Source organism: Gouania willdenowi, chromosome 15 (genome assembly GCF_900634775.1).
Source record: "Gouania willdenowi chromosome 15, fGouWil2.1, whole genome shotgun sequence".
Classification (NCBI taxonomy): domain Eukaryota; kingdom Metazoa; phylum Chordata; class Actinopteri; order Blenniiformes; family Gobiesocidae; genus Gouania; species Gouania willdenowi.
The window spans coordinates 28272909-28299692 of record NC_041058.1 but is presented as its reverse complement, the minus strand read 5'-3'; the positions used below and the strand labels follow the sequence as shown (position 1 = coordinate 28299692).

Below are 26784 nucleotides of genomic sequence, written 5' to 3'. Positions count from 1 at the left end.
CGAAAATAGGAATTTTTCAATTTTCAATTCAAGATTCTGGACTTCCTGTGTATTTTTTGTGGTCTGAATAATATTTTTTTACTTGTCTTGTCATGGTCTACTTCTGTGTCAATTGTCATGATTCTACGATGAATTAATGTTTTTGGCAATTCCTATCTCGTAATGCATTTTTGGCTTACTTGGGGGCACTGGTGCATCAAATTTTTCCATTTTTAAAATCGTAAATTGCCAGAAATTAGAGGAGTGCGCGATTGAATTTTGTTTGAATTTTTGAGACTACATATTGGTTCAGTGGGTGAAAGTTGGTGAGTTGGTTCCGACACCGGGAAACAAAGAGGAAAGAATAATAATCCAACCCAATAACAATGTTTACCCCTTTTTGAGTACCATGAACTATATATTTTTGGAAAGCGCAGGGGCATTCCTATGACATGACGAGGGTCCCTGGTCACTGACAGGCACGTGACATTCGCATAGGTTCCGCCCCTTCCCTCGTAGTGTCGTCACTACAAGAGCAAGAGGCCCTTCGCCAGCTCGTGGCGCTTGGGGCTAATAATATTCCAGCCCAATAACAATGTTTCTTTCTTTTTGAGTACCATGAACTATGCAGTTTTGGAAAGCGCGGGGGCATGCCTACGACATGTCAATAGTGCCTGGTCACTGACGGCCACGTGGCGTTCACATAGGCTCCGCCCCTTCCTTCGTAGTGTGGCCACTATGCGAGCAAGAGGTCCTTCGCCAGCTCGTGGCGCACGGGCCTAATTATAAAAAGCAAAGGTGAGAGTAGGCAGCCTTGTCTGGTTCTCCTTTGCAGTGTGAAGCTTTGGGATGTAATTTTTTTGTTTGTAGTTACTTGAGTGTACAGGGTGGAGAGCCATTGGATAAAGTATTTTCCAAAACCAAATTTGCCAAGGACACAAGGATAAATTAGCAGTTGACTATGGCAAATGCTTTTTCTGCATCAAATGACAGAATTATTGTCAAAATAAAGAGTCTTCTCACATTGTCTGTGGAGTGTCTATTTTTAATAAATCATGCCTGGTCTTGGTATATAATTGAACTACTTTCTCTAACCTGGAAGTGAGTGCTTTGGAAAGAATTTGTATGTCTGTATTGATAAGTGTGATGGGTTGGTGGCTTGAAGATAACATGTGGTTTTTGTCTGGTTTACTCTTCTCAAGAAAAGCGGCGCTAACATTGACCAAAAGTGTTTTAGGAATTCAGCAGTGCACCTATCTGGACCTGGTGCTTTGCCTGTCGACATGCTTTCCAATGCAGTTTGTAATTCTTGTAAGATTAGTGGTGAGTCTAAGGTGGTTTTTTGTTCTATGGTTAGCTGTGGTAGGTTTAGGTTATTGAGGGAGATTTTAATATCTTCAGGGTCAGGGTTTAAATTTGATAAGTATCAGATTCAATAATAATGAGAATAATAATAAGAAAAACCTTAATGTCCTGAGTTAAGTTTACAGTTTGACTTGAGTTATTAGAGATTGCTGCTATTAATGAATTTTCTTTGTTGTGTTTGAGCTGGTTTGCTCAGTATTTCCTTGATTTATTATTGTAGTCGAAGTTTTTGTATCGTAATTACTGCCATTTTTTTTTTTTTGGATAAGATGTTATCCAGATTAAGTTTTGTATTTTTGTAGTTCACTTGGAGCTGCTGCATGTTCCTCTGTGAGTTTCTTCAATCACTTAGTGTCTGTTGATATGGTGTATGATATAATCTTCCCTCTGTTGACAGGCTTCTGGGTTTCCCAGAGTACGGATGGAAATACTTCCGGGGAGTTATTTATTATAAAGTCAGCCCATTTCTTCCTTATTTCTTCAAATGCATTGTGACTAAGTAAAGAAGCATTTAAACGCCATAATGAGGATGATTTCTGCTTCCAGTCAGGGTGAGGGATACTGAGGCATGGTTGCGAATGATTATAGAATGTATTTTAGAAGAGATTTTTTGTGTGCAATAGAATTGTTTGACAGGAAGAGGTCAACTCGGGAGAAGGATTTATGCACACCGTTGAAGGTTTATTCCTTTTTAGTTGGGTTGTTCATTTCCATGCATTGCCCATTTCAAAATTGTCCAGGTAATCCACTAATACTTAAGCAGATTGGGATGGTTTTGTATGCGATCACTTATTGGATCTGTCCAATGATGGGTTAAGCGCCAGATTCAAGTCCCCTCCGTTGATTAAAGATGAGTCTGTAGAAAGGTCTGATAACTGAGAAAACTCTTTGGAACAAATCAGGTTTGTCAATATTAGAAGCATAGTGATTTAGAAATGTATAACATTTATTTAAGATTACAACTCTGATAGTAATATATCTACCCTCTGGGTCTATGGTGGAGGTGATCATGTTATAGAGTAACCTTTTTTTGAAAAGGACAGGATCCCCTTTTTCTAGAGTTGTAACAAGAATTATGTTTTGTTGAAATTGAGTCTGTCAGAGATTTTTCTTCTGATTTATATAAGTGCATTTCTTGAAAGAAGACAATGTCTGCATAACCTTGACACATAATCAAATATCTTCTTTTTTGCATGCGCGCGAATGCCACAGACATTCCAGGATGTTAGTCTAAACTAAGATATGGAAAAGAGTGGGGTTTAGTCTTTATAGATGTGAGCAGAGCAGATCATTTGTGAGCATTTATGCTCAGCCGTTGAGGGAAGAGCTTGGATATAAAAGAAAAAAAGGAGAATTACTTGTGTGATAACAGCAGGATAGGGGCTGATTCAAATTGGTTAATGAAAAGTACAAACAGTATTGTAAGAATAGGTTCGGAGTTGGAGAGGAAAGAGTTGACTTTGGGTCGAGAGCGTACTCTGAGACTGTACATGTACATTATTTAATTTATTTTTTAACCTTTGAATAGTGCTACCTTAACCAGTAGGTGAGATTATTTTTTCTTGTTTAACTCATACATCACCTGTTTTTTTTTTTCTTTCTTTTTTTATTAGAAGAAGGGGGTAATGTTGGAGTCCCAAAACAGCTGGCCATCTATGAAGACTTTGTCTATGACCAATGATGAATGTCTGCCTTTTTGTCGGTTTTCTTCAAAAATGGGGTACGGGATTTTCCAACGTTCGTTGATCTCTCAACGAAACTGGTCATTTTTTCCAAAGTGCGTGCCTTTAAGTTCTCACCTTTTTTTTTTTTTTTTTAAGACTTTATTTATAGATTTTTCATTTTACAAGTATGAACACACACACAAACATTCCCAATCACCCACCCACCCTCCCATGTTACGCATACACAACAGCACAGATAAAAGTGAAATGCAAAACAGTGGATATACATCAAAAATGACAAAAAATTAAATAAATAAAATAAAATAATAATAATAATAATAATTAAATGAAATCAATAAATAAATGCAACTCCTTTAATATTGTCGACAATAACATTAGCTTCAGTATAGACTCCGATTTTTAACACAGTCAAAAAAAGGAGACCAGATCACCCAAAACTTCTCCAGCTGCAGTACAGAGAGCATTTCCTTTATCCAGCTGTTGAACGATGGGGGTTTATCCGATTTCCATTGAAGAAGAATGGCTCTCCTGGCTATCAAGGTAGCAAAAGCAAGTGCCTTCCCTTGTAATTTAGAAACAGTGATTTCAGGGGGAGGAATCCCAAAAATGGACACAAACGGGGAAGGTGGAATTTTTTTCCTGCACACACGAGAAATAACCTCAAAAATGTTTGACCAGAAACTTTTCAATGACTCACAATTCCAGAACATATTTCCCAAAGTCGCCGGACCTAATTTACATCTTAAACATGCAGAGCTAACGTTGGGATAGAACTTGGAAAGTTTTTCATTTGAATAGTGTAGTCGGTGAAACACTTTAAATTGAATTAGGCTATGTCTAATCCAAATAGAGGAGCTGTGAATCTGTCCCAAGCTAAGTTGCCAAGACCTCTCTGTGATTTCAGTACCCAGGTCCCCCTCCCAGGATAATTTAGTTTTAGCCCAAGATGGTGGGTTAATATTCTGAATTTTGATGTAAATTTTTTAAATGTTGCCCTTTGTGTAAGGATGTAGTGCTAGTATTTCATCCATTGTACTTTTATTACAAGATTGTGGGGGTTTAAAGTGTTTAACAAAACTTCTAATTTGAAGAAATCTAAAAAAAAATGGGATTTGGGGATATTATATTTCTTCTGTAGTGTTTCGAATGACATTAAAGGTCCTTTGAAGAAAAGGTCTCCTAAAAAAACCAGACCAGATTTATGCCATGTTTGAAATGCAGAATCAATTTGAGACGGTAGAAAGAGTGATTATTTGACAAAGGAGAGAATGATGAAAGATGGGTAATGTGAAAATGTTTCCTAAATTGAAACCAAATTTTAAGGGAATGTTTTAGAACAGGATTGAGGACCGGAGAATGCAAAACCACAGGAAGCGAAAAGCTCAATAATGAAATAGGGGAAATTGCTGAGTCGCCATTTAATTCCATTTTGGCCCAGACAGGACCTTGGCCATCACGCTGCATGGAAATCCAATATGATATCTTGCTTATGTTCGAGGCCCAATAATAGTGAATGAAACCAGGCAGGCCCAGGCCCCCTGCCTGTTTTGGTACCTCCAGAAACCTTTTTCTCATTCTGGGAACTGTTTTGCCCCGCACAAACGAAGAAATCAGGGTATCAATCTCACTAAACACCGACTTGGGCAAAAAAAAGAAATCATTTGAAAAACATACAAAAAGCGGGGAAGGACTGTCATCTTAACTGAGTTCACTGTCCCAGCTACTGAAATGGGCAATGTTGACCATCGTATTAGATCTTGTTTGGTGCGTTCTAATAAGGTCTTAAAGTTGCGTTGATAGAGATTTTTATATGTACACGAAATTTAGATTCCCAAATAAGTAAATTCTTTGGCTCATTTGAAAGGAAAAGAGGTGAAGTCCATCGCCACTGCCAAACAATTAATAGGAAAAAGGGTGCTTTTAGAAAAATTTAATTTGTATCCTGATATTTTACTTTTTGATTCTAGTATACTGTATCAATGAGTATTGGAAGTGACTGAATAGGGTTTGATGAATATATTAAAAGGTCATCTGCATAGAGAGATACCTTATGTATTGCATCTTGTCTTGACACTCCACTGACCCCATCATCCGTTCTTAAGGCAATAGCTAAAGGTTCAATGGCCAAATCAAAAAGGAACGGCGACAGACAACAACCCTGTCTCATTCCCCGGTGCAACCTAAAATAGCCAGAAGTAACAGAATTAGTGCATACCGAGGCCAATGGCGAAGAGTATATAGTTTTTATCCAAGACATTACATTGGGGCCAAATCCAAACCTGTCTGTGTATTTAATAGGTATTCCCACTCCATTCGGTCAAATGCTTTTCCAGCATCTAGAGAGATTACAACCTCAGGCTGTTGTCTTCCGGGTATAAAACCCGACTGGTCTGGATTGATTGTCTTAGGGATCACTGTTACAAAACGGTGAGCCAATAATTTAGTAAGAATTTTATAATCACAGCAAAGTAGGCTTATTGGCCGGTAAGAGCCACACTCAAAAGGATCTTTTTCTTTTTTGGGCAAAACTGTGATAATTGGGTCATGGTGTATGGTAATTTTTTACTGGAGAATATTTCTTCAAAAAGCTTACATAGAAGAGGGGACAATTTGGCAGAAAAGATCTTGTAGAATTCTACAGGCAGCCCATCTGGCCCAGGAGCTTTACCATTTTGCATGGAGTTTATGGCGTGTGTAATTTCTTCACTTGATATTTTGGAATTCATTTTAGACTGATCTTCGGTACTTATTTTAGGAATTGTAAGAGGATCAAAAAATGCCTGGAATGCAGATGGGCCAGCCGAAACCTGAGATCTGTAAAGATTAGAATAAAAGTTCCTAAATTGGTCATTTATAGTTGTGGGATGGTTGGAGATCGCTCCCTGTTCAGTGCGGATCTCTATTATAGTACGGTTAGCAGAGGACTGTCTAATTTGATGAGATAACAATCGGCCAACCTTATCTCTATGTTTGTAGTAGGTCTGTTTTGTTTTAAGTAATAGCCTTTCTATTTTTTTAATGGAAAGGTTGTTGAATTCAGAATGTAGTAGTAAGCGTTCTTTATACAGGTCTGGACTTGGAGATATAGCATTTTTATTATCAATCACTTTTATTTGTCGAGACAAATCTGCTAGGCAGAGATCGCGTTCTTTTTTTTCATGTGCTGCAAAGGAAATTATTTGTCCCCTAAGGCAGGCCTTCAGCGATTCCCAGATAGTAGTGTATGACATGCCAGGTGTGCTATTGATATCAATAAAGAACTCTATTTGATCTGAAATATATTTTTGGAAGGGTTTGCGGGATAATAACAATGGATCCAATCGCCATGTACGTTGGGTTGCAATAATGTCTGGGAAAATCAAGTCCAGTTGAACAGGGGAGTGATTGGAGATCACTATACTAAGGTACTGGCATTTAGTTACTAAGGAGAAGATATTCTCATCAATCAGAAAAAAATCTATTCTTGAAAATGACCGATGGACAGGGGAAAAAAAGAGTACTGCTTAATTGTGTTGTTAATACGTCTCCATGGGTCTAATAATTTATAAGAGTCCATGAATGACAGAACTGTACTTGCAGATTTGGATAGTGTGATCAGAAACTTAGGGTTGAATCTGTCCAAATTCGGCTCCAAAACCAAGTTAAAGTCGCTCCCTAAGATTAAATGATGAGTGGAAGGATCAAGGATATTTGTAAAAAAATTAGAGAAGAACTGTGGATCGTCCCAGTTTGGGCCATAGATATTGACTAAGATTACCACAGTGCCAAACAACTTCCCCATAACCATAACATATCTACCTTTAGTATCAGCTATTGTTTTAGTTGGTACGAATGGGACACCCTTTCTGATTAAAATGGCCGCACCTTGAGATCTACTGCCGTAGTTAGAGTGATAAATTTGGTCAATCCAGCCCCGTTTTAGTTTTAAATGTTCATTGGAATGGAGATGGGTCTCCTGCTAAAACATAACGTCAGGCCCCAAAGTTTTCAGGTGTGCAAAAACTCTGCTGCGTTTTATAGGATGGTGCAATCCTTTCACATTCCAGCTAATAAAACGAGTGGAGCCCGAAAAGCTTGAATTTGGTCTACTCATGCAAACCAAGCAAACCCAGAGTCTTTAAAATGGAAAAGGAGCAGGAGGAATGAATAAATACATAGAAAACCAAAGAAAAAAGGCAATGAAAACACACACTGACATGAGTCCCCAAATGTGCTGATCTCCCAGGAACCAATGGAGATCGCACCGACACTCCTACCATCAGCAAAAAAAACTGCACTAAAGTGCACAGGGTGAACGAACACATAAAACTTGGCCAACAAAACAGAACAAATTTCGGAAAAGAAAGACACTTATTAAGTGATTCTGAAAGCCAGAATGGGAAATATTGATTTGAAACATGCTCTATGTAAAATAAGATTAGTCAAATACTGCAGAGTAAAACTTTGTAAAAAAAAAAAAAAAAAAAATTATGAGATATAGATATATAATAAGATAAACAAATCCTTAATTTTGAGAGCATCGCACAGTCTGATATTATTTCTCCTTGACCTCTCCTCCAAATCCTCACATTTACTTTCCAAGGTATCAGCCACTGCGGTGAGGCGAAGCACCTCTCGCTGCAGCTGCGTAATATCATCCGTGCACGTAGACAGGCTTTCCTCCACTCCTTTCACCGTAACGCTCAGCGACGACAACTCGGTTGTAATAGTCTCCTTGTATTCCCTTAGCTCGGTCCTGGCTGCATTGATATCGGCCCTCACAATTGCCATCTCGCTTTCCAAAACTCTCCGGACCTCTTTTATAAGAGTGTCTATCAAATCTTTCCGCAGAGAGGACAGAAGCTTGCGTTTGATGGCCTCCGTGTCGATCAAGGAAGTAGTCCGCCTCATCTGGGCAGTCTTTGCTAATAGAGGCCGCATGCTGACTCGGAGTAGTAGGCCTCATTGCAAAATAGTTGTTTGCTTTCCTCTGGATGGTTTTCCAGCCATTTCTGCTTTTTATATCGAGTTAGCAACTTCAAACAAGCCCAGACTGAAACTTTATCAGTTACACTGTGCCCTATAATACACTTTTTTTTATTTTTTTTTTTTTAATAATACACTTTTTACAATATTGTTCTGCTCCGCTCGGCAAGACACGACCTACTCCAATGTTCGCTCGACAGCGCCCCTCGCCTTTTACTTTTAACTTGGGTTTTCTGTTAAAAGTGCTCCAATTTGACAATGATGGGGTGTGGGTGGCTTTCTCTACGAGGTCTGAGTTGATGAACACGGTCGAAGTTGATGTTTTTCAGGATCGTAATCTTTAGAGCAGACATACGTTTTTTAGCAGAGCCTCATCTTTGCCTGAAACTAACCTGGGCATACATTAATCCAGCTACTTCGAATTGAGCCCAGAATGCTTTGAATATGTGTAAACTGAGCAGGTTTCCCTCAACCAATTAAATAGGCTAACTTTGTGGTTGGGTGCATCTTTTGTATATATTGCATGTGTCACGGCAAATTTACGGTTGACCTCATTTGGAGACATGATTTATTGCTCTGGTTGAATGATGGAGTCCAGTCGAAGCATGATGATTTTATAAAAAAGATTTATTATAAAATTAAATAAAAAAGGAGTAAAAAAGAAGCTTCCATCCTGTAAGAATGAATAGCAGCCTCCAACAAGGATGGTCAAAAGGCTCCTGGTAGAGCAAAAAGCAAGACCCACTAACTAACAGTTTCACAACTTAAGCTTTTATACAGATAACAGAAAAAGTTCCACCCTGAGGTGAGGAGAAGGAGGGGGTCAGATGCCCAACAGTGAAAACGTTTGAGGATGATGAAGACGTGTATATTATGAGGAAGGTTGGGCGCGACTCTTGTCTGTCCTTGATAGTGTGTGTGCGTGTATATCTGCATGTGAGTTTGAGTTTGGCCTTCAGCAGAGACTCTGTTGCACTGTGGATACAATACGAGCTGTACTGTTTAATCTAACATGACTCAGCTGTTCAAAAGTGCAAAGAGTAATGCAGTCATCATGTATTAAAACATGACGAATTGTACACATGAACACACATTTGATGATATGATGATGAATATAATAATTGCAATAACATGTTATTTAAATAATCATCTCAACTTTCAAACAGAATGTCATCTCTGTCTCTACATTGTGCATTTATAATTATGTAGACTTCCTATCAACTAATCATGCAGAGATTTCAGAATAAACACTGCAGGGTCTCATGCTTATCACTAGGTTTTGGTTTGAGGCAGTTTAAATAACTTTTCGTGTCAAAAACAGCTCTGCCCTCTTTCCAAAATGGATATAATTAAGTGCACTGTTTTTTCCCTAAAACTGTCTTTTTAATCTATCAATATTTACTTATTGATAGCGTTTAATAAATCAAGAGTTGTCTATGCATTATTCTGGCAAAGGTGATTTTTTTTTTTTTTTTCAGGTGCTGATCAAGTTATTTTCATGTCAAACCTGGACATCATAAAGAGTTCACATTCTTTTCATGCTAATATTTATTACATTTTTGCTTTCAGTTAATGGGAACAAAAATAAACTAAAAAGATGTACATTTATTTCCACATTTAGCTGTTCCCTTGGTGGACTCTTCGATACATCAGTCTGCACCAGCAGATTCTAGAGGCCTGCTCTGAGCAGCTCTTCACTTTGGCCCAAAGTTGCATGGACAAAGGTATGTAAACATTAGATATGTTTCTTTACAGAGCAGTTCACCTTTTCTTTTGAAGTTTACTTTCATTTTTTAAAGTAATTATTAAAGGTAGAGAACCGCTCTGTTATTTGTCATTGTTATATGTTGTATAAAGGGAGTAAAGATACAGTTAAGAAAACAATTAGACAATCAGCCCTTCCCGATTCCTGATAATTTTATATATTCATCACATTTAAAAGTGTCAGATCATCAAACCAATTTTGATATCTCATAAAGCCAACCCAAGTCAATATAAAATGCAGTTTCTGAATAATTTGACATTTTACTACTTTTTGATTGATTTTTAAAGACCCACAGAATATTTTGCAATATGACCATGTACAATCTGATTCAGAAAAAATACTCTATACTTTCAAAATAATATTTTTTTGTTTCTAACTTTTTTTGTTCTTCTGTAATCAGCAGTTGAATATAGGTAAGTTTCACACAAAAAGACAAAAAGCTGAGAAAACAGGCTTTTCTGAAAAAAACCTCAGTGACTTTGAGGCAAATTTATTTTGCTTGAGTGACACCTCAACATTGGTTTCCTTCTATAAAACAACAAAAACAACTCTGAGACTGGACTTTTGATGGAAAGATTATTATAATTTTGCGATCTGGGTCAGAGTTGTACAGTTCCCTTATTGTGTGTTGGCCTTCCTCCAAGTCTCCACACCACTCCAACTTTTTCCTCCTCCCCAACATGCCGAGTCGACCCGTTTAGCCCTCGTTGTTTGTTTTCTGTCACGATCGCGACACACTCAATAATGGACTTAAGTCAACACATGCTCTGCTTGAGTGTGCACTGCTGGGAGCTTCACCGTCTTCTCTCGCAGTGCCATTTTATCCCTTGTCCCTGGTTTCTCTCTCCCTGGTAATGGTGACCATCACGGCTAATCTCTCATCCATAGGTGCATTGCTGACACTTATACAGCACCAGTTGGTCACAACATCATAGTCCAAGGCTGATATTCATTGGAGATCTTCTTAACAGTGTCTCCTAGCAACTGCCATTGAAAAACACAATTGACATATATTTATGTCAAAGGCAGTGAATGTTTGGATTTGAAATACATGGGAGATCTTCAAGTTGAAAACCACTGCTGACAAAAAAGAAGACAAAGGCTCATCATTAGCCAATAAATATCTTGATGATCCCCAAGACTTTTAGAGAAATATTCTGTTTTTCTTTTTGGAAGTAGAGCGGCTTATTACCTGCGACTTTTCACGCACACACACACAAAAGTGTTTGTACGTGAAAAGTCTGTTTGTGTGGCCCAAAGTAATACACAAAAGTGTGTGTGCGTGAAAAGTCTTTGTGTGGCCCAAAGTAATAGTAAATAAAACATAATAATAATAATTTAGATCTACCTTGTGCGGTCACATGATACACAATGTGCAATCACTTTGTCTTCACTGCCCTGACGTGCCCAGCCCAGACATGCCCTGCTAAACTGCAGGAGTGTGTGGTGAGCTCAGTGGTAGATTTCTCGCTTCCCATTCGTTGGACCCGAGTTCTAATCCTGGTTAATTTACTCAACTTTTTTTTTTTTTGTGAATTTTTCCTTTGGGAAATTAATACATTCTATAGGTGTATTCTATTCCATTCTATTCTATGATGAACTTAAAAAAAAGTATTTCATAATGTGAAACCCTTCAGATCCAACGGTACAGTATCCATTTTCTTATTTTTAGGACACGCTTGAAAAAAATATCTTCAGATTATTCTGTTTTTTTTTTTTACTTTATTTTTTTTATAAACATTTGTAAACGATACAAAAAAACAACATTCATGTGGTCATCCATTTGTCCTCATGAAAAAAAAATGTAATATACAAGTCAGTTTGTACATCAACAATTACTTTCCAAGGTTATATACACAATCCATTTTTCCCAATTAACATAAAAATGTACCCATCTTCTGGTTCAATGCAAAGTGATTATCTCCATATTCTCAATATTAGCCATAATATTTTCCCAGTCAGTCTGCGTTGGAGGATCAGGCTGTAACCACTTCCGATTTGGAAGGTCAGCTGGAATGTTGCTCAGGTAGATTGTTTGAAAAGAGCAGTCGATCACCCCACTGAAAATACTATTAATTGCTTGTGCGACCTTATCCCAGTACGGTCGAGTCTACGGGCAATCTCAAAATATGTGAAAGTGGACTGCCATCTGCTCCCAACATTTCCTCCAACACTGTTCCCCTCCAGTCAGAGCACCCTGCACATCTTTGATTTTTGGGGTAACAAAGTATCTTATTAGATTGCCAACAGAAATCCCTCTAAAGGCCTGAACTGGTGGAGGGAGCCTGAACAGAGCACATGTTTAGCCAAACCTCCTCTGAGATGGTGAGCCACATTCTTTTCTGTCCTTACCCTCTTTGGGGATGACTGATATTATTGCTTCTCTCCATGATCTTGGGGATCACCTCCATTTAGTGTGTAATTAAAGACTGATAGAGTAATGGTATTATCTGATCCTTAAATGCTTTGTACTACTCTCCTGAGTAACCATCTGTCCCGGGCGCTGGATATAGCTTTCAATATTTCCTGTTCAGAAATGGCTCATCGGGGCGTCATTCTGTTTATCACCAATAGAGGGTAGGTCTAATAACCCTAGGAAGATGTTTATCTCCTGGTTGGTAGTTGAGCCTGGTTCTGTATATAAGTCTCTATAATATGTTTCAAAAGTGCGTTGAATTTCCACCAGCCTGTGATAATTTTTTTTGTTTTAGAGTCCCTAATTTTAAATATTGCCTATCTGCTTGTTCCTTCCTTATCCTCCATGCTGTGAGTTTCTGGGCTCGTGGACCATTTAGATAGAATTTCTGCTTAGCAAATTTGGCTTTTTTCTCTAAATCCTCTGCATAAATGTTATTTGTTTCCTTTTTTACCTTATTTATTGTATTTATTATGGATGACTCTTTCCCTTCACTGTGCTCCTTTTCTAGAGTTTTTAATTGTTCTTATAATTCAGACAGATCTCTCACTCTTTTTTTTTTTATGAGTTTACCCCTGATCGCTGCTTTTGCAGCATCCCACAGAACATTTGGAGAGACTTCACCGTTATTAGTGTTGTCCATGTACTCTTTAAGCTAATTTTTTATGAATTCCATACCTATTTTGTCACTCAGTATATTAGTATTTTGTCTCCAAGTTGTATTTTTCTTTTGTGTGTTGAAGTGCAGGGTCAGATAAACAGCGGAGTGGTCAGAATTATACAAAAAAATAGTCTTTTCTTGAATGGACATTGTGGCTTGCAGAGTAAAATGTATATTGTCTCTCTGTTGGGTGGAAGTCCCTCCATACGTTGATTAAACCAGGCTCTGTAAACATTATTTTTAGTGATCATCGCATTAGACGTGAACCTCTTTAAAGGGTTTTTGGAGTCAAGTTTAGGTTAAAGTTGCACCTTCCAGTTTCCTCCACATATCAAAACTCCTGAGGCGGTAAATAAACGTTAATAAGGGTTACTTCTCTCTGTTCCAGGATTCCTTTAACCAGGATGTAACGACCTTTTTTGTCACTTTCAGACTGCATTTTAAAGTTAATCATGTTAGGAATTAGTATAGCCACCCCTCTCTTATTCCCTTTTTTATATGCTGAATAAAATGTGTTTTTGAAGCCCATCTTCAACTTTTCATGCTTGGTGTTATTGAGGTGTGTTTCCTGACAGAATATTACATCCAACTTTTCCCTTTTTATTTTTGCAATTACCTTTCCCCTTTTAATTGGATTGTGTAAGCCATTTACGTTAAGTGTAATCACCTTATATTCCTGACATTGCATTTATTCCCAAAAAATATGAAAGACAATGAGTTAAACATAACTGGAGACCAAATGTGACTGCACTCTGAACATCTAACAAAAACAAATATTTAACAACAAATCAAAAACATCACATAGGCTTCCATTCCGAAATAGAAAAGAAATACTCCGTAGGAGGGGGAATAGTCTAGCTAAGCACCAGAGCCCCTGTGACTTGTCCCTTCTCAGTGAAAAAAATCGCTTACTTTACAGATCAAACTACGTTGTCCTTTTGTCAGTGTTATTTTATCTCACTTTAGTTCAGGCAGTCCCATGCAGTTATAAGTAAGACATAAAAAAAGCAGATTAATAAACATAATAACATGAACTAATGTGTAAAAAATGGCAAATTAAATAAAATATTTCCTTAAGAACATGTCAAGGTACATAGGTGTGGGAGTGTCCTAATCCGGTCATTGCGGGTCTGCTTGGATGTGTTTGCTGCTTGCCGCCACGGTGCTTTCTGCGGGTTGCCAGATTTGGCCGGCTCCTTCCCACCTATCGGGAAACCTCTCTTCTTCAGGGCCGCGGCTGCATCCCCCGCGGAGCTGTGCAGAAATGGCCCGGAGTTAAAAAAAAAACTTGTAACTTGGTGGGCGGCGGCATTTGAAATTTTATTATTTTATCCCGAAGCATCCTCCTGATGTGCCCGTATGCCTTCCTTTTAGCGAGTGTTTCAGGGTAGTCATGGTCAAAATAAATCCTACTCTTTCTGAGAAAAATCTCCTTTTTCTTCCAGGCGGAGTGTAGCACCAATTCTTTAGTTTTATACTCCTGAAAGTATATGACCACCGACCTAGGTTAAGCCTCCTTTGGGGGTTTGGGGCCACCTCACTTAGCTTCTGCTGGATTTCGTCTCTCATGTCGGCTAACTCAGATTTCAGGTCATCCCTGAGTTTGTTCCGGAATTCACCAAGTTGCGATCTCATTTCCAGTGTATTGTCCTCACGAATGGTGGAGTTATCTTTCTCAATGTGCGCTGTTAGCTCTGTGCTACTCCCGTGTCCACCATGACACTCTCCCTGGTCCTTGGCCATGGCCTCGTCATTGCCCAGCAGTTCACCTTTCTCTGTTCTCGTAGACTGCCTCAACCTTGTTCTTCTTGTACCTTCCCCCTCCATCTTTAATATTTATAAAATTTCTGTAGCCTTTTTAAGATAGTGGGGGTAAAGCTCTGACCGACCGGGAGAGGTTTTTTATGGGGCCATTTGCCTCAGTACCACCCCCGGAAATCTCTATTCTGTATCTTTTCTAACTTTTCAGTGTTGGTGTTTTATTGATAAGGAAAATATTCCTAATAAATCGTCTGCCTCCTCACTTTCATTGCTCAAATCTTGTCTTTTTATGTGTTCTTTTTGTCTTTATATACTGTATAAACTATGATAATAAAAATATTATAACCAAATGTCAATGGACAAATTAAATGACCATTTATAATATTTGGGTGAAGAAACATGTATAAAAATAATGGACATACTGTGAAACACTCATTTCTCACATTACTGACAACAGAGCCACAGCAGGGATAACATTACCCTGGTTATTAACTCGACTGCCAAAGACGTCTATCGACGTCAATTTCGCCTGGGGTTGCTAGGAGACAGTGAGACGAAGCTCTCCTGTGAAATTGAGCTTGTACAATGATGTAGTGACCAACTGGTGACATGTAGGTGGCAGCAGCGCACCTTTGGATGAGAGGCTGGCTGGGCTGGGCAGCGCTCAGAGGGAGAGGAAAGGCTGGGCAGTGCTCAGAAGGAGAGGAAAGGGGTTTGCAAGACAGAAAATGATGTTACGAGAATTGATGCTGAAGCTCACAGCAGGTCACAGCAGCCCACACTTGACCAGTGCATGTGTGGAGCTAAGTAGACTATTGAGAGTGTTGCGATGGTGAGAGAAAACGATAAAAAAAAAAACCGGGCAAGTGGTGACACTCGGCATGACCGAGAGAAGGAAGAAGTTGCATGTGTGGAGACTGACGGGGGGAGAGACTGGGAGGACAGCCAAAATACAGTTAGAAAACCATTTAATTCTGACCCAGATAGATAAATAATATTAATTTTTCCATCAAAAGCCCAGTCTCAGTGTTGTTTTTTTAGTTTTATAGAAGGAAACCAATGTTGAGGTGTCACTAAAGCAAAAAAAAATAAATGGCTTCAAAGTCACTAAAAGGTTTTTTCAGAAAAAGCAGTTTTTCTTAGTTTTTTGTCACAAACTGGTGATTTGTGTGAAACTTGCCTCTATTCAACTGTTGATTACGGAAGAACGAAACAAGCTAGACTCTCTACTTTCTGATGGAAGAAGAGAGTTTAATCTTTCAGAATCTGGTTTTAGATTTCAGATTGTTATAGTACAAAATATTCTGTGGGTCTTGAAAAATCAGTGAAAATCATCTAAAACGCCTGGCAATATGGGGTTGGCTGCTTTCAAAATGGCTGGCAGTGAATGAGTTAAAGGTCCCAAGTCATGCTATTTTTCCCCCATCTCCATTTGTTCTAAGAACCCCAAAAACATAGTATTTGAGGTTTATTTTCCCAAACTGGCCTGTTTTCCAGAGTTTTAGCCCTCTAAAAAGTCACTTTCTGAGCAACTCTGCACAAACAGGCTGATTTGCGCCATATTCATGAGTGGACGTGTCTATAGATGGGATACTGACTTTCTCCTCCCTCCACGGTGACTTAGGGCCAGAGTTCATACTGCTTTATAAACATGAGACAGAGCATGGGGGCTGGAGGGCGATCACCAGTACATACATAGACTGTAGAAAACACATACATAGCACTGCGCGAAAGATGCTGTAATGCAACCCTTTGTGGGCGTGTCTGTTTACATGTCAATCACGGCAGATAGCATCCTGGATTCTCCAGCTCAGTGCCGCGTCAAATGGGTCATCAAAGTGGGAACGCGTCATCAAATAGGAGCGATGTGTTTGGGCTCGCCCTGCAGTAAGAAAGGAGCAAATCACCCACTAACTAAAGATTGAGGGAATCAATGAAAAAAACATTTTGGGCATGTGTATGAAGCCCAAATAGCACTTAATGATGTTTAAAACACAGAAAAGTCGATTTAGCTTAACATGGGCCCTTTAACCTGCTCTGCAGCAGGTTAGCTGTAGAGGCTAAATAACCATGGTTACTTGTCCTGGATAAACTTGGCCGACTTTCATTCAACCAACTTGGAGATAAGTTTATCAAGGATAGGCTTTATCACCAATCCTGGTTTTGTGCAGTACCCCTCAGGAGATGGCCACTGCTAGTCTCGTGAATTTTTACTGAGGTTAGAAAACAAAAATAAAGCTGTGAAATTAAAGTAAAGAGGTGTCAGAATTGATTATTTTTTGTCCTCCAATTTGATTAAAACTGAAAAGAAAGGACTCCGGGAAGAGTCGTCAGAGTTAAACAGTCCAGTGTCTAATAGTGATCTAAATTCAACTTAATACATTATCTACTTCATGTGCCCTAAATTAATGCACAGCTTGAATTGTGGCTTTGTGGATATAGGCCGTATCTTCACCCCTCCTTTATTGAACCTTATATTGCAAGGTGTGTTTCTGTATTGTTTCAAATTTGTGCTCCATGTGCCCCCTTTTAACTTTGAGCACCTGCCCCTCCAAGGGACTCTGCACGGCCCTGCACCTTTCTACAAATTTAAATACGCATCATATGTACTTAAGTTGTTTCTTACAAAGCCATCTCCTTGTTATGACTTTTTGGCTTGTCACCACAAAGCTTTTCAAGATTTATCTGTCCTTTTGGGTAGTTTAAAGTCAATGTTTGGCATGTAAAAAGTCAGAAAGATTAATACAAAATCATCCATTCCTTGTGACAAATGAAAAATGTAGCATAACTGCATATCAGCTGGGAATATTTTGACCAATTTTTCATATATTACGGTCAAGTATGTAATTAACATTTTACAATCTCGTATCAAATCGAAACACAGTAAGGACATACAATGCTTTTTAGCCATGCTAAAAAAGCTGATTAGAAACTAATCGATTTAGTAAAATATTTGTAGAAATTCAACCTTTAGTCTGATCTGGACTGTTCAAATGTTGGTAAGGGCACAATTAGGGCCCCAAGCATGTAAAATAGTGTGTTTCCTGTATAAAGCTGTGCTATGTTATACTTTACCAATGATAATATTTAATATCTGTAAAAAGTAAGTGATGGACATTTTTGTAGATCATAGATTGCAGTGTATGATATGTCAGCCATAGAATGATTGAGAGGCTTCCTATGATTTTTTATGAATTTTTGAAATTTTGTGAAGAAATATCTCATGCTCACAAGTAGGTGGCGCTGTGCCTACAGTCATTTCTTTTTTTTGGTATGTTAGTTCTAGTAAAGTGATAATTTGTGTGAAGTTTCACATTGATAAGACCATGTACAGCAAATATATTACATATTTACTGTTTCAGGAGTTAAAATGGGGATCTAGACCAAAGTTGAAGTCTCGCCACACCCAGTGAGATATGGAAATACTTTTAAGATCTAAATCCTTTAAATTAGATTAAAAATTTATTTTGATTAAAAATAGCATCTTAATAGATTCTATAAGCCTGTAAATTTTGGGACATCTAGTGGAAATGTGCGCTGGGGGCTGCATATTTAAAAATTTGAAGGGAGTGCTACAGAGCCAATTTTGAAAAAATAAATATGACATTTGAGGTTTTGGTACCCTTAACATACATGACAGTTTTGTCACTTGCAAACATTTCTAACTACTCCAATTGAGACATTACATTTTTTGGTGAATGGTGTTCTGCCACAGGAAGTGCATTCTGTAAACACTCATCTTCCTGACAAATTATCATCCACTTGTACAGAGCATTTCTGAACACATTTGGGAAGTTTGTGTTGAAAAATGTGTTTTTCTATCACCACCAGGAGGCATTAAGACTTGTCGCGTGAATTGTCATTGCGTCATATTTGTCACTCATTCCTTGTTCTGCACATGACTTTGGGTTTTGACTAAATGAGTCTCGCTGAATTATTTTAAAATTCACAGTTTTAAAATTTATGAAACTTTAGCACGCCCTGTCGGCCTGGCATTGTGGTAAAAACTCTTTTTTAATTAAAAAAAAAAAAAAAAAAAAAATATATATATATATATATATTTACTTTGTCTGCACATGCTGTCGAAGGTCAACACTACATAAACTGCAATCTTAATGACATGTTTTGTTATTGCAATTAAATAAATGAATTTATTTTTATTACATATTTGTGACTGTCATCAGCAGGGAAGGGTAAGAAACACTTAAAGAGAGAATATATAAAGAGAGGACAGTATGAGGGGGAAGAGAACAGGTAAAATGGAGTCAGGGTGGGAAATTGGAAGGGGTGGGGAAGAGTCAACTTTTTTAAGGTGAGGTTATTTTGATGTTATAGTTGTGCATATTGTGCTTATTGCATTGTGTAATCAGTTCACCCAGTCTGGTATCAAGTTTGGAGAAATTGAAGCGGGTGACACAGCACGCAGCTGTAAACAGAGGGAAGGAGTGAGTGGTTACGACTAAAACTGGTATTTGGGATCAACGTATCTAAGATTAAGCCCAATACTCAGTCGTTAAACAGTTATTTGTCTCCAACTTGTCAAGAACATAAATCCAAAATTTCAAGTGGAAATTCTGAACTCTCAAGGAGGAGTTTGCTTTTAAAAACGGTGGGATTTGGACCGCTACGTTCCAAATTGCAGACCTCCTGTTGGATGTAGGTTTTGGTCCAAGTTACATTTGCTAGTCATGGACCATTGCATATTCCCACTGAAAGAAACCGTGAAAAGTTACAAATGTTAGGTGGCACTAACGTGTCCGGAATTTGCTTAAAATTACTAATCCAAGAATTTGACACTGACAAATGGAGCAAATGGTGTAAATGGCTATTGCTTTTTTGTAAACATAGACTCCATATAGGATAGGGCATGGCATTGTCTGAGTAAAAGGTTCAGAAACATCTGGGTCAAATGAGAAACAATGATACCCTTCTAGGTTTGTTTTAATACTCAAACACAATGTTGTGTCAAAACGACTTGGTTTCTCCAAACAGGTGTAACACAAACTACTGGTACTGACCAAGTCTATGCAAAAAGGTAACGCACAGAAGCAGTTTGAAAAGCTAACAGCCAAAAGGCAAAATATGATTGTGGCATATTTCCTCCCCAGCATTTTGGAAAAAAGCTTCTTCTTTCCTCTTGCAGTGTTGAAATGCACCTCAGTGCTGTCCAAGCAAAGAAAACTGGCCATTCAGTTCCATCTGGAGTGTGTCTACACTTGCTTGACCTATTATGAGTACCAGCCAGCCAAAGAACACATCAGGAAGGCCCAAGAAATTGCAGGGCTCCACATTCAAATGATTGGTAGGTAAGATTGCTGCTTATCAGTGCAGCACAAGGCAACTCTGTTTTTCTAGGAGTTGAGATATAGAGCATGTTGGAGAGGTTGGAGTTAGGCCTGTAATGACAAAACATTTTGCTGGTGGACTTATTGTCCCACAAATGATATTGTGATATTTTCTTTTCTTTTTTTTTTTTTTAGATAGATATTAACCTCTAATATAAAAATAATACATCATAATATTGCAAGTACATCCTTTCAAATGTACTTTTACTGTTGTAATTGGAATTTCAACAACTTAAAAATATTATAGATGAATAGATAAAATTGCACTTGAATAAAAATCACAATCAAAAAATTAAAATGTTAATAAAAAACTTAAATATAACATCACTCACTAAATAAAACGCCATATCAAGACAACAGTGTTATGGCACCTAATTGCTTTGCCTTTTTTAGGTGCTCTTGGGAAAAGGACACGTTTTCAGCATAAGTATTTGGCTCAACTCATCCTGGATGTCAAAAGAAAGCAGGATCAGTCTGATCAGAGAGATGATGAGACCAGCCCAACTCCAACACCACAGGAGTTTCTGCCCAAGGTGAGAGAGACAGATGATATTGCACAATGCCACAGTATTACAGAATGGTCATTATGCCTGCTTCTGATGTTTACATTCTATTAAACCTTTTAGTCTGTAGCTGGGGTCACAAACTTAAATTACCTTTGGGCTGCTGAATGTAGATTTTGGGTGTGGCAGGGACGCATCAAAATTAGTATATAAAAATAAAAAAAACTCTGTAATCTTCATTACCATGCTACAGCTGCACTGCACCACAACTGCCTGCGTCCTGCACTGATAATAAAATTAAACAAAATATTGATATACTTTGAGTCAGTGTGTAACTTTTAATGCTGGTATTTGCAATGACCTGGACATGAATCAATTTCATTCTGTCATCACCTCAAACAGATGCCAACTTTGGTCGTTTAGTCGACTAGTTGGTCTATGCCATCGTGGTCGATCAAGATTTTTATTGGTCGACCAGCAACGGTATAAGTTTCAATACCGTAAAAAAAGATAAAAAATCCTTATATAGGTGATAAGGATTAAATGTCAATAATGTATTTAATGCCTAAACATGATTCTATTAAATACTAATTATGTTTAATCCATGTTAACTGCATCTGAATTTATAGGAGAAAACAGACTCAAGAAATGCTGAAATATATATGAACTAACAGGTCTATTAAACACCTTCAAAACTTTGTTTCAAAACGTGCACTTTATTTGTGCAAACAAAGCATAAAAGTGTATCAAAAGCAGTCATGCCAGGGGCGAGGGGGCCCCGACGTAGAGCGGAGAGGGCGCAACGAGGTAACCTGGTCCACGACCCCCGGAAGCGGTGAGTTGGGAGCTGGGGAGCAGAGAATTTAAAATGTACCAAAGGCAAACTGAGCAAATCCAATATTACAGACTTCAGAGCCCGTATTTTAAATGTAAATATTGCCGACGATCAGGTTAATTTAACCGCGGCAACCAAAATCGTGATCACGATAAAAATTTGATTAACTGTGCAGCCCTAAGGCAGAGTAGTGATTATATAACCTTTTGTCAGTGATTAACTTTGTTTACCGGTGAAAAAACTCTCGCACTTTTTATCCATCTCGGTTCTCTCTTTGACTTAATCCACTGTAGAAACAACTCTCGTATTGCGCCGCAAAAAGTTGAAACATTGCGATGTTGACTGGAAAGGCACAAGGCGCAAGGCACAACACATGGAGGAGGCTACTGCTAACATGGCTAAAGGGACTTTGCTTAGAGTTTGGAGGATTTTTTTCAGATTTGGACTCTATTGATGGCCCCCTTGATAAGATGACCTACTCTGTTGCAACTTTAGAAAGCAGCATGTTGGAGATGAAAAAGAATGTTGCTTCTAACACCACGACGGTGGAATAGGCTTAAAATTGGATCATGACAACCGGGAAAAAACTGGAAACTCACCTGAAAAGTGTAATAAAACAACTTGCATTCCTAGAAATAAAGACTGAAAACCAAGAAAACAGAGCCAACAAAAGAACCTGTGATTGTTTGGCTTCCTTGAGGGAACCAAGCGAACCCGACCTCTGACGGAGTTCATACAGACCATGTTCCTGAGATGGCTGCAGCTGGAGTCCTGTAAATCCTTTGTCTTGGAGAGAGTCCATCCTACCCTAGCTTCGCCGAGATCAGGCCAGAACAGAGTAATCCTCATTCGATTCCTACACTTTCAAGATGCCAGGGTTAGGGTGCCAGGATGTTGCAAGACCCAGAGTCGAGTGTGCACGCTGACCCGTAGGTGGCTGCAGACCCTGACACGAGGCTCCTCGTCATATCCATATAAGTGCGGATCGCATGAACTGGACATAACACAGCCGGCCGCTGCTCACTTTGTGAGGCAGAAAAGGCCAAAAGGTCAATGGGAGAACATGAGCCCACAACCTTAGGCACAAAAGCCAGGTGATGATCCTTGCATCACCTGGAAAAAGCTGAAGGCACGACGGATGAACCAAGAGCGCATGGATGTCACCGACCCTCTTGCCCGAAGCCAGAGCCAGCAACAAGACAGCCTTAAGAGAGGCGAACTTCAGGCCCGCCTCCTCCAGTGTTTCGAAAAGGAGGACATTTAAGTGCCTTCAAAACCACTGCCAGATCCCACAGTGGCATCAGTAATCTGGACACGGGAGGAGCCTATGCGCCCCCTTCATAAACCGGCAGATCAGCGGGTGCTGACTCGCCGATTTATCCCCAAAGCCAATGTGACACGTGGTGACTGCTGCCAAATACACTTTGACAGTGAACAAGGCTTTGTTTTTGTCAATCAGGTCTTGTAGAAATGACAATCACTAACACTGGGCACTGAAAATGGATGTGGTTTCTCTGGGGGCACCACCCCTCAAACAGTCTCCACCTAGAGTCATAAAGAGAAATAGTGGAGGGGGCTCGGGCACTCTGTATGGTGGAAATCACACTCTGACAATCCCTCGGCTGACAGATTGAGCTACTCAGGGGCCAAGCCCACAGCGCCAGACGGTCTGGACACGGGTGGAAATCTGTGGCCCTCCCCTCTGACAACAGGTCCCTGCGCAGCGGGAGCTGCCAGGGACGTGCACACAGCAGCCGTTAAATCTCCACCAGCCAATGCATGGCCGGCCACAGTGGAGCTACCAGGATCAGTGTGTCCGCATTCTCTCACCTTGGACAGGGTGGAGGGACTCAGAGCCAGCGGGGGAATGCGTAAAGAAGGCCAAACGTGGGCTAGTGCGTCTACATCGAGGGGAGCCTCCGTACTGTGCAGGGAGAAAAACATGGAGCCCCCTCGTGGCAGTGGGCCGTGCGTCACCAGGAGGCCCAACCGCAGTGCAGTGAAGCCGGTGACCGCCCAGCCAACTACAGAGGAGCCTCCTACAAAGTGGAGGCACCCCCTGCCGGTGGAACAGGGCAACACCCCCCGGAGCAAGCACACACACCGCTTGCTTCAGGGGACAGGGTGACGAAGGGGAAACCGCCATTCCCAACCAGGAGGGGGCCGGAGCCTCCCTGGGAGTGGGAATAATGAGATCCGTCATCACCCTGCTTATAGTGGCAGACATTGCTTTCAAATGATGTGCCTCTAGCCTTTGACTGAGGGGAGCGAGCGATGAACACATCACTCTGTTTTGAACATGTGTGTGAGTGTGGACATGCAGGAGGAGGTAACAGCCGAGCCACCTGCTGAACCAGTCTGTCTATCCTGAACAGCAGAGGGCCGAGCCTTGGCAGAGGGGATGACGGGGCGTGAACAGCCCGAGAATGTACGGGTGAAAGCAAACGGGACGAAGCTGGAAAACAAGGGAATGTCAGTTTCGTCATCAGAGGAGAAGAAAGCTGTCAGGCAGTCTTTTTTCTTCCTCCTCGTCTGCGCGTGCTGAGCTGGCTTTGCTGGAGCTGCAGCGATACCGGGCCAGGTAGGCAGGGCTGGCCGGAGAACGGAAGGTCACGTCGCCTTAAACTGCAGACCCTGGACAGGAGTCTGGGGAGAAACCTTACATTGAGCCGATGGAGACGTGAGCGGAGGTTTCCCGGGGAGTGTCTCATCGTCGCTCTGATCGTAACACGGGTCTCCGAGGGGACATATAGCGGGCTGTCGTGGGAGCAGGTGAGCTGCAATGAGAGGCTCCACCGGCGGCATACGAAGCAGTCCGAGGCTTTCCAAAAGACAAGAAAAACACAAAAAATGACTCATGCAAACCTATAGTACTAACAAACAAGCAAAATGACAACAGACATACACAAAAGTGACTTAAAAAAATGCAAAATGACAACACAAGTACATATTATGACTCCAAAAAACATACATTTTACAGGAAAAATACACAAAAAGACAAAATAAATGCAAAGAATGCCTCATAAGGAGCAGGACAACCACAAACATACACAGAATGACAGAAAAACACACAATATTACTATAAAAACTATTTGTTCTTTCATGTTAATGCTCAGATTGGTCATTGTTTTAAATTAAGACTAGGAGCCACATTTACCTAATTCGGATTTAAATTTAATTCAGAATTAAAGTTGCATTAGGAATTAAGTGTTTAGAAGGTCAGTTTAAAGACGAATTAAGTTTTATTCTGCTTTAAAAAGGAATTAATTAAACTTGTTGGCTCCCAGAGACTTGTCTTTTTGGTGGAGATGGTCCTGATTTGCATTTGTGTAGATCACAGCATGGTCATTTACGTGCAAAAATCTTGCCCAGTCCGAAAGGCTGGGGGGGGGGGGGTGACTTTCTCACCTTGTGCTGTGAGTTTACGGCAGTTCCTGGCAGTTATCTGGAGCTGACTGGAACTTACAGTTGACCCGGAGTTAATGGCAATTTACAGTGACAAAAATTGCCGGAAATCCCACTGTTCATGCAGTGTTTGGAGATTGACAAAAGTATACATCAATATTCCCCTGTTGGTCTAAACCAGTGGTTCCCAAACTTTTCACAGTCCTGTACCCCTACAGACTTTTAAACTGAAGCTATGTACCCCCTACTTCTGAACACTTAAAAACACAGTAATGTAATGTCATACATTGTAGCCCTACAGTGAAATTTGTCTCTGAATTTAATAATGAGTAATAATTTGTAAGCACACAAGAAAACATCTTAATCGTAATTTGTGGCAATGCATGGAGCCTCCTGACTGCTGGTTGATTTATTTATATATATATATATTATATATATATATATACATACAGTGCCGAGCGCAGCGATAGAGCGTACACGCTCATCAGAATCAGCATTGAATGGCCAGAACTGATGGACTATGATGCAAGGGCAGAGGTTTAGCTGTAATTCTCCCAGGGCAGGGGTCTGCAAGCTGCGACTCCGGAACTTAATCTGGCTCTTTGACTCTATTGAAATAATTTTTTTTTTTTTTTTTTTTTTTTTACAGAAGGTACGATTAATGACAAATAAAATCAAGATATTGTGGCAGGATGAGGAAAGAATCAAGTAGAAGTTAGTACAGCTTTTAATCAGTTCAGCAGCATCACACGAATGAAAGATACAAAGCGCACCAACACATTGTATAAGGCGTAAAACCACACCTCCTACCCATCAACCCCCTGGGTGAAAGAACAGTATCCAAGTGCTCACAACAATATAACAATTTGTTAACCTAAAATGAATTACGTTGTGCAATAACTCAGCCACCTTCTTACTTCACCTTCTGCAACATCTACAGATCATCCACTTTCCTTGCACCTCTGGCTAACTTTAAGTTTTAAATCCCTGTTAGGGTTAAGTCCCTGTTAGGGACAGATTAATTTAACCGCCAATGTGCCGGTTAAATATGCATGCTTTATGTGTGGCAAGAAATTAGCAATAACATGTGTTGACCGACATGATCATTATCAAATTCAAGTTACTTTTTGTAGCCTTTTAAATACATTAACAGAAAAAAAATCTTCTTTATATAACATTGTGTTCACCTAAACTGAGATCAAAGGCAACTCTTGACGAGGGTTGGGTACCAAGACGTGGTACCAAAATGGCACCGGTTCCGATGTAAACGGTAGTAATCAGACCAAATAAGAACAAACATTTTGGTGCCCTGCCACCCCCTCGTTTGTTGATCGTGACGTCAATGCCACTACTAAGCAGATTCAGCACACCAGCTATTCATAACTGAGAGGATAAAAGACCACATGGAGGTTATGTAAAAGCCAACCAATGCAACGTGCACCTGGAGCTAAGCACGCGAACAACAGCAGCAGCCAGTGATGACCTCCTCGGACAACTTAAAGTGAGTCACGCTGTTAGCGTGGCACAGGTCATCACAGATGATGCCAGCAACCTTTCCTCTTTGGGTAAAGTTTTGTAATTTAATGCCAGCTAATGGCAAGCTAGTCTTATACTTCAACTCAGTGTTCGCTGAGTGTTGCAGATGATGTGTCCCTGTTGGCTCCAGCAAGCCGTGACCTTCAACTCTCACTGGATCGGTTCCCAGCCGAGTGTGAAGTGGCTGGGATGAAAATCAGCACCTCCAAATCTGAGTCCATGGTTCTCAACCGGAAAAAGGTGGAGTTCCTTCTCCGGGTTGGGCATGAGGTCCTGCCCCAAGTGGAAGAGTTCAAGTACCTCGGGGTCTTGTACACCAGTGAGGTTAGGATGGAGCGAGAGATTGACAGGCGGATTGGTGCGGCGTCTAGAGTGATGCAGAGTCTGCACCGATCCATCGTGGTTCAATTTACCGGTCGATCTACGTTCCTATCCTCACCGAAAGAACAAGATTGGGTGTACAAGCGGATGAAATAAGCTTCCTCCGTAGGGTGGCAGGGCTCTCCCTTAAAGATAGGATGAGAAGCTCAGTCATCCGGGAGGGGCTCAGTGTAGAGCCGCTG

General features: G+C 40.0%; 1 protein-coding gene across 2 annotated transcripts in view; it reads left to right on the top strand.

Moving 5' to 3' along the window:
- The window catches only part of ttc27 (tetratricopeptide repeat domain 27), a 172427-nt gene that overhangs the window by 27364 nt on the left and 118279 nt on the right, over window positions 1-26784 (top strand). For both annotated transcript variants that reach the window (XM_028467681.1, XM_028467679.1), the window contains exons 5-7: window positions 9616-9718; window positions 19741-19899; window positions 20336-20475. In XM_028467681.1, the coding sequence (XP_028323482.1) occupies window positions 9616-9718; window positions 19741-19899; window positions 20336-20475 (402 nt within the window). The remainder of the gene's footprint in view (window positions 1-9615; window positions 9719-19740; window positions 19900-20335; window positions 20476-26784) is intronic.